At 39.2% G+C, this 10978-nt stretch overlaps 1 protein-coding gene and 1 long non-coding RNA gene across 2 annotated transcripts; one reads left to right on the top strand and one right to left on the bottom strand.

Annotated features, from left to right (window-relative positions):
- Positions 1-574: 574 nt before the first annotated feature.
- Positions 575-3174, top strand: LOC122077255 (elongation factor 1-delta-like). The gene is made up of 8 exons (XM_042643140.1): positions 575-661; positions 1063-1161; positions 1261-1377; positions 1455-1542; positions 2031-2160; positions 2360-2473; positions 2613-2774; positions 2922-3174. Coding segments are annotated over exons 2-8 (699 nt in total). The 5' UTR covers positions 575-661; positions 1063-1075; the 3' UTR covers positions 2924-3174.
- Positions 3175-5236: 2062 nt separating this feature from the next.
- On the bottom strand, positions 5237-10347 carry LOC122075366. Its single transcript, XR_006139228.1, has 2 exons — positions 5509-10347; positions 5237-5384 (listed from the first exon to the last, which is right to left on the bottom strand). It is a non-coding gene; the product is annotated as an uncharacterized LOC122075366 (long non-coding RNA).
- Positions 10348-10978: the final 631 nt, after the last annotated feature.

The raw sequence follows: 10978 nt of genomic DNA, 5'->3' as shown, positions 1-10978 counted from the left end.
CCATGATTTTTCAGGGTCGGGCCAGGATGACCCTGACCCTAACCTTGGTTTTCTATCAAGGGCTGGGTATACCCGACCTTACAAAATATGAAATAACTTAAAAATAAAAAATATTCATATTAAAGAGGAGATAAAAAATACAAAGTTACAAATTACTTGTCTTGCTAAAAAAGGCAAAAGAGATCTTTTTTTTTTGTAAAAAAAAAACAAGAGAGGTAAGTGAGAAGATATACTAGGAGTTTTGAGGTGTCAATAACTCAATGTTAAACAACATATAAAATTAGGTTAATATCAAGGTCACAACCAGGGTCAACATCAGGGGCAAAAATCAGGGACGGGTTCAGGGCGGGCTAGGCACATCAACCCTTACCCGCCTTAACCCTGACTCAAGGTCAGAAATTTCAAGATTAGGCCGGCCCTAATGGCCAAAATTTTTGGATCGATACTTATTCGGGATCAAGAAGGGCCAAAGGTGGGTTCGGGCCGTGAAGCCGAACTTGCACCCCTAGTCGGCCGTTCTGGGATGCGAGTTTATGGAGACTCGAATATACGGCCTACAGGCCATAAGTATATATCTAGTCGTATATTCTCGTACTAGGGTTTAAGGGTTTAAGCACTGTACGCTTGAAGAGTTGAAGCGCGAACCAGGATCCGTGATCAAGTACGTTACTCTTTCAGATTCAGATTTTTCTTCTCAACAAAGGGTTACTTGAGCGTTGATAATTTGAAGAAAGCTTAAAAAAAGTCTTTGTTTTAAAATCAAGTATATCTATCATTGTTTATAAGATCGCTAGCTTTTTTATGGAAGATTTTTTTGTGATAAATCAATTTCTCTGCACAAAGATCTGTTTTTTAATCCGAATACTTGTATGATTTCTTGTCTGTGCCAATGTGAGAAAACGCTAATCTTTTGGGTCGTTTTTCCTCCACAATTTGGGTTAGTAATTGAGAAGAACATTAATTTTCTGTTGAGGCAGAGGGTATAATCGATCTCATGGATTTCTTGTTGGTTCCATACATCCAAGGAGCTGACTCTGGTTCTTCTCTTATTTTGTTTTATAGGGAATATTCAAAAATGGCAGTGGCTCTCTACAATCCCAGTACTGATTCTGGCCTAAAGAAGCTTGATGAGTATCTGCTAACGAGGAGCTACATCACTGCGTAAGTTTTTTGGGGATATTTATAGATTTTCTTTTTCTGTGGGGATTGTGCATTGATTGATATCTTCAATTTTTTTTTTTTTTTTTTTTTTAATTCCAGATATCAAGCTTCCAAGGATGATATTACAGTCCATGCAGCTCTTTCTGGAGCTCCTTCATCTGAATATGTGAATGTGTGTCGGTGGTACAACCACATTGATGCTCTTCTAAGGCTTTCGTGAGTTCTTTATACTTCATACCAGTTTGGTCTATTCTTTTTCGCATATTCGATTCTTTAATATTCTCTGAATGCAGTGGTGTTTCTGGAGAAGGTCATGGTGTAGCCATAGAGGGGTTTGCTCCAGAGGAAGCTATTGCGACTCCTCCAGTAGCTGACACAAAGGTGAGCTATAGTTTCCCCTCCCACCACCCCTACCCCTAAAAAATATCCGTAGAATTGAGGTTACGTATGATACCATCCCAAACTTGAGAGATGTGGAGATGGCTAGATGTGATTATGCGCATGCACAAAGGATTAATGTACTGAAAGTTTTGTGGTTAGAACTTCAGACCCTTGATTGTAAGTATTATTATGTTTAATGTGATAATATGGAAGCCATCCACCATTCTTCACCATGGTGGGGGTTATATATTGTAGAATGATATAGTAGTATATTAAGTCTTCATTATATTCAACCAACTGGATATGGATAATTTCCACACAAAAAAAGGGATAAGGATACTGGAGGGGTGAATTCTTTTTTATTCTTTGCTCCTTTAAGAAACCTAGGTTGTAATGAGTCTCCTTCTCACACAATAACTTAGGTACATTTCTTAAGTTGCAAGAACAGTTCTAGAATGCTCTTACATATAATGAAACTTTGTTTTCAGGCTCCAGCAGCTGAGGCTGAGGATGATGATGATGATGATGTGGATCTCTTTGGAGAAGAGACAGAGGAGGAAAAGAAAGCGGCCGAAGAACGTGCTGCAGCTGTCAAGGCATCTGGGAAGAAGAAAGAGTGTAAGCTACTCCCTACTTTCTGGACATTAGGTTGTCTATTATGTTTTTGATAAACCAAAAACATTAAGTTCTCTCTTTGTTCTTCCATTTTTTTTATAATATACTTGTTGGATATCAATAATGTATTTGTGCTGGCTTTGCTATAATAGTTGTTTTGTATGTAAAACTGACACTTATTTTCTTATGTTTCTGTCATCAGCTGGGAAGTCCTCTGTTTTGTTGGATATAAAACCTTGGGATGATGAAACCGACATGAAAAAACAAGAAGAAGCAGTCAGAAGTGTTGAGATGGAAGGCTTGCACTGGGGAGCATGTATGATATTTTACTTCTGTACTAGAATTCAGATTACTAGCCATTCCTATTATGTTCTATATTGTTCTGCAAGCTGTGCAAATAAATGCGGGAGAAATATTTTTGAAAGATAGTTAACTTCTGTGTCATCAATTGCCAGCTAAGCTTGTGCCAGTTGGATATGGTATAAAGAAGTTGCAGATAATGATGACCATTGTGGATGATTTGGTATCTGTTGATACTCTTATTGAAGAGAACCTCACTGTTGAACCAGCAAACGAACACATTCAGAGCTGCGATATTGTGGCGTTCAACAAAATTTGTAAGTTCACATTGGGTTTTCAATGTCTATAATTATGTTACGAGTCTCTTTCAAAACTATATTGGTTAGAAAGTTGTTTTATATTTATGTATTAATTTTTTTCCTGAAGCAACAACCTGACCATGTTTGGTATTTATTTTGCTACAGAGGACCAGATTTTTTTTCTTATGTATTGAAGAATATGAAGCTGCCGCTAAAATACGTAATTGCTGAACAGTTTTGGGTCCAATTTATTTTGATATTTTATCCATTGCCCTTGTTTAAGTTTATGGCAGGCCTGTATTGAAAATTATGGACTTATGGCCTTGTGAAGGTTCAGTGTGATTCTCGATATTTTTGGATTAGGGTGAAGAATTTGAATAATATCAAATGAAATCATTGTGATTTTTTTTTTCCTTCACATTTATCTCATTATTGCAAGATTGCTAATTTATTGATGGAAGATGCTAACTGTAAACCCTAGGTGTTAAAGAGTAGTTTAGCATACTTAAAAAAAGAAATTTTTGTAATTCTTACCCATTTGACCATATTATTGACCTTACTTTGCATGCGAAACCCTTTGTCATAATATGTAAAATAAAATTTACATGTAAATATATAATTACTATATGTGATTTAAAAAATTAAGTAGATTATACAATCACATGGGATCACATAAATTAATGATTATAAAAGTTATTTTTTTAAGTTTAAAAATTACGCTTCCCTTCTCCTTAAATCTCTTGTAACCAAACGTAGCTTAGCTTTTTCTGGATAAATCTTTACCCTTTGGTCTGATTGAAACCTTTTAAAACATGATATTTAAACATAAAAATTGGTGATTGTTTAAACATAGCCCAACAAATGACAAAAAAATTTAGAGGTTGGCCCTTGGTTGATAACATTCCCAGTTCCGGATTCCATTCATTTTTGTTTCAGGGGGTAGAACTCTGCTTGGCTACACCGGTCTGATTTCATGTTTTGAGGTAGCAGATTGGCCCCAAATATGCCCCCATGATGCAATTTGCAAAGCATTTCTTTTATGAATTTACGATTCGGAATAAAAAGGCGTCGAAACAAAACGCTATTGGGAACTCGAATGAAAGCAACCCTGCCTCTGCAACTGATACTATTCTATCTTCTCAAACCATCCTCTTCTTTAGCAACTCCGTCTCAAAAACCCCTAATTTGACCGACCCCAAGAATCCAATGATACTGCAATCAGTTAGGTTCAAGTTGGCGGATGGCTAATCCCTGTTTCCAAACCCAAATTGAACCTGGAATATGGCTGATGGTTTAACCAGTTGTTCTTGAAACTAAGGTTGGTTGTGAAGGCATAAGCATGAAATCTTCTACACCGCAAATCCGTGCATTGTCCACCATTACAGCTCTTACAGGTTAGGTTAATCAATTTGGAATGTCTAATTTGTGGAATCAATTTCAGAAATGTTTTACCACGCGTAAAAGAGTTGTATGACTGCTGCAATATTTGCTCAGTGAGCACTTTTACAAAAAGAACAAGTCTAATAACCAACAACAGAAAAGAGAGGGAGATGCATACATAGGTTTCGTCGCTTAGGGTGCAACAAGGTTCTAGATAATGAGGAAAAAGAGCTAAACAGTCCAATTTACACAAGCAATGGATGTAAAGGAAAAACCTGGATTCAATTTGCATCCTCAACGATCTGTTTAGGGACATCCATATCCAGTCACATCCAATCTGTATTCGGTGTCGGAGATCCAAGTGGTGATGAATGAGGGGTAATGGAAGAAGATAGTCATCCGGGAAGGAGGAAACTGAAATAGATTTTCAAGGAGAGGTTAAAATAAATTGGAAGGGCTAGCCTGATAAAGGGCATTTCAAACTCGAGGGTAGGATATCTAGTGAAATTTGGGAATAGTAGACAATGCTTTACAACTTTGTACTAATAGGTCCATATTATCTCCATCACAAATAATCTGTAGCAGAAAACATTCAAAGCTCCATTAGATAGGACTTTCATTTTGAATTTCCCGGTATTCTAAATTTCTGGAATTGCAATTATGGTCCAAAATGTAAAATTATAAAACTGTGATTTTGAGATTTTGCAATTTGCTTACTCATTCCCAGAATCCAGAACTTGCCTGAAACTGATGCACGAATTATGAGCATCCTGGGTTGTGATTCTGAAACAGAACCACCTAAATCTACAGAGACATGATTCTTATTCTAAGTCTAGCCTACAATCCAGAATAAGAATTTTATGTATGTGGGCCAACAAGGAGCCCTTCCAATACGTATCACATTTCAAACTTTTTACATAAAAGCTAAAAAGAAAGCAATCATACTAGGAAGGAAATTCAAGTGCTACTCAAATGCTAGACCGGCTCGCGGAGCAGAAATATACATCCATATTTCAAGTTCTGCATTTTTTCTATTACACTCTGATGACAATACAAACCTAGATTAACCATCACATATTGAAAACAAGGAGCCCAGGAAAGAGAAAAAAAATTATTGAAATTAATGGTATCTTGCAAGAAATGGCTCGCAGAACCAAGTATCAATCAGGCCCTTGCTTAAAATCAATGGAACAAAACTTATATCATGTTCATCAATCATCCCCATAATTCAGAAATAGGCAAATCAACCTGACAACATAATATGTAAAAAATCATTTTCTGGTTGACAAGTTTATCCTCCCATTAGGATCCAATTAGAGGATGCTAAACAAAGATTCATTCATGAGTGAAACAAATCAGCCCAGGAACTTACAGATTTCTCTTTTCAGGCAGATTCCCTCCTTGGGGAACTAAGCAATCAAGTTTGCCATGTCAAGGCTTCTTAGTTATGAAGGATTTGCTTCTATTTGCTGGAATTACATGAAATCCTCTTCCAGTTCTTGCAGTGACTTGTTTCCCGACGCAACCTGTTTGTTAGAGGTCATCTTCTCTTGGATCATCAGGCCCTTGTAGCTCCGTATCTCTGCCTGTTTCTCCTTTTCAAGCCTCTCCATCTCCTCTCGCCGTTTCTGAGGATTATTGATAAGTTTGTAAGAGAGAACACAATGCCAGAAAATTATATATTTGCCATCTAGAAAGGGACATTTTTGCAACCAAAAAAAAAAGTTCGGGGTGGGGGGGGTGTAGAAGAGATTGAAAAGGGCATAAAATTCAACAGTATACTGCTGTTAAAAAAAAAAAACAACTCAGGTCCTCCTACAATAATGGCCCAAGTTCACCCCCAACCCAAAAAATGAAACAAAACAAAACAAAACAAAAACAAAAAAAAAACATAAACATAAACATAAACAAAAAACAAAAAACAAAAACACAAAGGAGGATCTTTTCAATGCCAAAATGTTCTACCCGTCTAGGCTGCCCAGCATCATTAATACAGCAACACATCCGTGAACAAATCTCAAATAAATGAGGAAAAGAAGGGGGAGGCTGAAGGCTGATGAGTGGCTCTGGACTTCTTGCATAGAAGTGGAAGGTATGGGAAAAGGGGAAATGAATGCTCCCTGATCGTGCAGCCCCTACACCCAAACACAGAGGGCGGAAAAATGACACCTCTACCCCTGTGAAACCCAAAAAACCCACTTCTGTTTATGCCCATGTGCACCCCCCTTGTTGGCCCCACACTGGCGAAGGGGCTGCGCAACCAGGGAACGCTCTTTTCCCCATGGGAAAAATAGATTAGCAAGAGAATTAAAAGTCCATAGTTGTGTACGTACCTCTCACACAATAAGTTGTGGATCCCGCACTTGCACACACCCCCCCTCAAACACCTTGTGGGCCCTACTGAACAAAACTGTCTCCGGCACCGTGATTGGTGTGGCACTGCGGCATGGAGATTCCTTCCACGCTAGTGGCGTGGAAAACCATTGGCCATATATATGGGAAAAATCACCCCATGCAAGCAGAGTAGCCTATGCCTCCTCACATGGTTCTTTTATTATAATTTTGAACAGAAAAAATGAATAGAAAAATATCTGAGAGCAGGTGTAGGATACCCTATGATGCAGATATAGTTGCGCTTACCTGGTTGGATCAGCATGACCAGCTGTGGAAGCCTAGGGCCAAGAAGAACCGGTGTAGCCCAGGTTTTTGGTCCAATATGTCTTTTATTTTATCATGTTTGTTTTGGGATAGGATACGTAAGAGAAGTAGGCGTCTTAGTATTCTCTCTTTATATACTTGCATACACTCATTGTTGAGATAAGGTGAATTCATTTGAACGAAATTGTTTGATTTGTGCTTGTGAGTTTGTGCGTCCCCCCCTCTTCTATTCTGATTTTCCTTTCTTCCCTAAGGCCCTCCATCAATTTGGTATCAGAGCAGCCGATCCTCGGCCCAACCCGCACGCGGAAGGGGCGACCTGGTGCCAGAGTGAGAACCACTAGGAAAGGGCTACTTGCCGTCAGGCAAAAACCTTGGAGCAGAGTGAAAGGCGCTCAGAAAGGGGTACCTGATCAGGAGTTGGCCGCCGTGGACATTGGGTTTGGAAGCGTGGTGATATGTTACGATCCCATATCAGCTTATGGGAGTTGATCCCACATCGGTCTCCTATGGGAATTGATATGGGTTGATATAGTCTTGGGTCCCCTCACCTTGTAAGCCGGTTTATGGGGTTGAGTTCTTCCATGACCGTAACAGTGGTATCAGAGCCTAAGGATCACCATTCCCCTTCTTCCTTCCATCTTTTTCTTCCCTTCCCCATTATCTGTTTTGGTTCTACCGAGACTGAGAATAGAAAGAAAAAAAAAAAACTCAAAAAAAAATTTTTTTTGTTCAAAACAGAGAACGGAGCCGCCTCTTTAGGGTTTTGCCAGAGAAACAAAGGAAGAAGAAGGAAAGAAAACGAGAAGAGCCCTCCTTTTCCTCTTGACCTGTTCTCAGTGGAACCCCTCTTCAGGGTTCCAACAGCGAAAAAAAAGAAACGAGAAGACAGAAACAGAAGAGGAAGACAATGAGAAAAGAGAGAAAGGCGGAGACATACCTAGTTTATCACAACTCCGCTGCTGGGTCGAAACACCACTGCCAGTCGGACAAATCTTGGCATTGCCTCCCTTCGCTGAACTGAGCAGCTTAGCAGAACCACCCTCTCTGGTTTTTGTCTCCAAAAAGGGAGAACAAAGTCACCTTTGTCGGTAAACTCCATCCACCCCACGATCCCCCTTTTGTCTCTTTTTCTTTATCTTATTATTTACTATAATACCCCTCCCTTCCTCCTTTATCCTTTTCTACCCTAATTTCTTCTTTAACTTCCAAGTTTGCCCCTACCCATACATGACCTTCATTAGTGTTTAGAATAGCATTCCCCATATTTACAATTCTACCTTCCTTTAAAAAAATAATAATAATAAAAAAAAAGAGTTAATTACCATTCTGCCATTCTCCTTTTAAGTTTCCATCTAATTACTATATTGCCATTATTCTTTGAGTGTTATTCTGTTAATCATCACTAATGTAGCCAATAGTGAAGTTGTTCAACAGCTGAACTCCTATAAGGGAGAAACTGATGCAAAAATTAAAGCTCTCATTACCGTTGTCCTTTCCCTTAAGACAATGATGGAATCCATGCAAGTTACTATGGGATCCATGCCAATTTCTATGGGATCCATGCAAGCTTCTATTGATCATTTGGTGGCAACAGATAGAGGAAAAAACCTCATTCAATCTGGGGATTCTTCCAACACCACTCCACAGGATTTGTCACTACCACTACCACCACCTCACCATACACCGCCACCATCGCCTCCACCACCATATGGAACTGGTAGATATGATGGAGTAGAAAGAGCAGCAAAATTGGATGTCCTTGATTTTTATAAAGACAACAATCCAAAATTGTACCTTAACTGAATTCACAGTTTTGAGACGCTCTTCAGATGGTACGGGTTGACTGAGGCCTAAAAGATCCTATTTGCAGATGCCAAATTGAAAGACACGGCCCGAGTCTGGTGGATCAAGCAATAGCAACATAACCAAACCAAGCCCGAGGCATTGGTTTAGTCACTACTTGGGCTGAAATGCATGAAGTCATGAACCAGAGATTCTTGCCTTCTAATTACAAGCAACGCATGCATCTCAGGATTGCACAGCTGAAACAGGAGAATTTGACCGTTGAAGAGTATGTTGCTAGATTTTATTATTTGGCCACTCGTTCTGATTTGGGTGGGATGAAGTATTGGTAGCACAATTCCGTCATGGGTTGCACCCTCAACTTAGTGTTGCCCTTGCATCTAGCGGACTGCCTACAATGGAAGAAGCCGTACGAGTAATATATCAGGTTCAGAAAAGTCTGAAATGCCTACAAAATCGGAGGCCATTTACAGATTTTTTTCCTAAAGGTCCTAGTTCTATTCAGCCGCAGTCATCTCCACAGGAAAAGTCAATCAACAGACCACAGGCTAATGCTTCATCTATGGCATCTTTATGACCCAGCCGGGCGTATTCTCCACCTCGACGCGATTCAAACATGTCATCTTCATGGCCTAATCATCCATACTCCTCACCTTAGCGTGGTTATAACAGGAATTCAGCATTTCCAAAGGAGGTTATTCAATGTTTTCAATGCAAGGGGTACGGGCATCGAGCTAATCAATGTCCTAACAGGTTGTTAGCATACATCGACAAAGATAATTTTATACCCTATGTACCAGAAAAGCAATCGAAAACAATAACAGTAAATCTAGAGGCTGAATGTGATCGTGAGCCTAATGAGATTAATGATGGTTACAGTGATGGTGAGCCTCAATTGTTCTATGTGATTCGTCCTCTTTTGACTACACAGAAGATTCCCGATGACGATTAGCGCCGTCACAGTATCTTTTAGACCAGGGTGGATGCAATGACAGCTTGTGTAATATGGTGATTGACCCCGACAGTTGTACCAATGTTGCTGAAGATGTTCGCAAGTTGGGTTTGAAAACTGAGCCTCATCCGAACCCTACAAGGTTGGGTGGGTGAACAACAATAACCTGAAAATTAATGAAAGGTGTTTGCTCATGTATTCCATTGGTGGACTGATTGATCAATTTCACTGTGATGTTCTCCCTCTGAAAGTCTGTCACATTCTTTTGGGGCGCCCATGGTTGTTCAACAAGAAAGCCAAGCACTGTGGATATGAGAAGACATACTCTTTTCAGCATGGTGGCCTTGAGATGAAGTTCCTTCCAGCAAAGGATCTTCCCCCTCTCAAACTCAAGAGGACAGCTGGTACTTTTCTCCTCAAGCGCATCGACTCAGACGGCATTCTTGGACCTCATCCAAACTCGACGGAATTGAGTTCTTTTCAGATGAGGAAAGTTAATGCAGATACAGTTGCACTTACCTGGTTGGACCAGCATAACCGATTGTGTAAGGCTAGGGCTAAGAAGAACCGGTCCAACCCAAGTTTTTGGTCCAACAAGGGCTGGTAGTAATTTAGTTTATTAATATGTATTTTATTTTATCATATTTGTTTAAAGATAGGATACGTAAGAGAAATAGGAGTCTGTTAAGAGTCTAAGTAGGAGTCTTAGTATTTTCTCTTTACATACTTGCATACATTCATTGTTGAGATAAGGTGAATATATTTGAATGAAATTAGTTTTGATTTGTGCTTGTGAGCTTGTGCGTCCCCCCCCCTTTTTCTATTCTGATTTTCCTTTCTTCCCTAAGGTCCTCAATCGCCCGACTTGCTCAGAGCACTCTCTCTCTCTCTATAGAAGTACTTCAGTTTTACTTCTTCAGTTATTGTAAGGATCATTTCAGGCAAGGAATTATTTACTGTAACATTTAATTGTAAGGATCACAAAAGTGATTCACCAAAGCATAATCTTGAAAATCAGAATTACACCAAATGCAGCCTAAAGCTCTGATTGTTCTGACTACATGAGACGGTATACGAAAACTTGCGTCGTGAGCATTGACACTTAACTAATTGCCTTCACCTAGTCAAAAGTACAAATTCAGCTGGCTACAGAATTAGGATGAACATATGTAACAAGGACATCGCAATTCTCCGAAATAAACTGAACCAAGTACACCAGTCAAGATTCAAAGGCAAAAGGTTGAGTCTAGGACATATATATATATATATATATTATTATTATTATTTTTTTTTTTGGGGTCTTGATAGCTTGATAAGCAATGTCATATGTGACTCTGCAAGATCTACTTTATATAGGTCTCTTATGTTACACTAGCAAAATCAAATATACCAAGAAAACCTGGGTTCTGCAAAGGAGATGGATCAT

Source organism: Macadamia integrifolia, chromosome 4 (genome assembly GCF_013358625.1).
Source record: "Macadamia integrifolia cultivar HAES 741 chromosome 4, SCU_Mint_v3, whole genome shotgun sequence".
NCBI lineage: Eukaryota > Viridiplantae > Streptophyta > Magnoliopsida > Proteales > Proteaceae > Macadamia > Macadamia integrifolia.
Note: the sequence above shows the minus strand (reverse complement) of the source record. Positions and strands in the feature narration are given on the sequence as shown.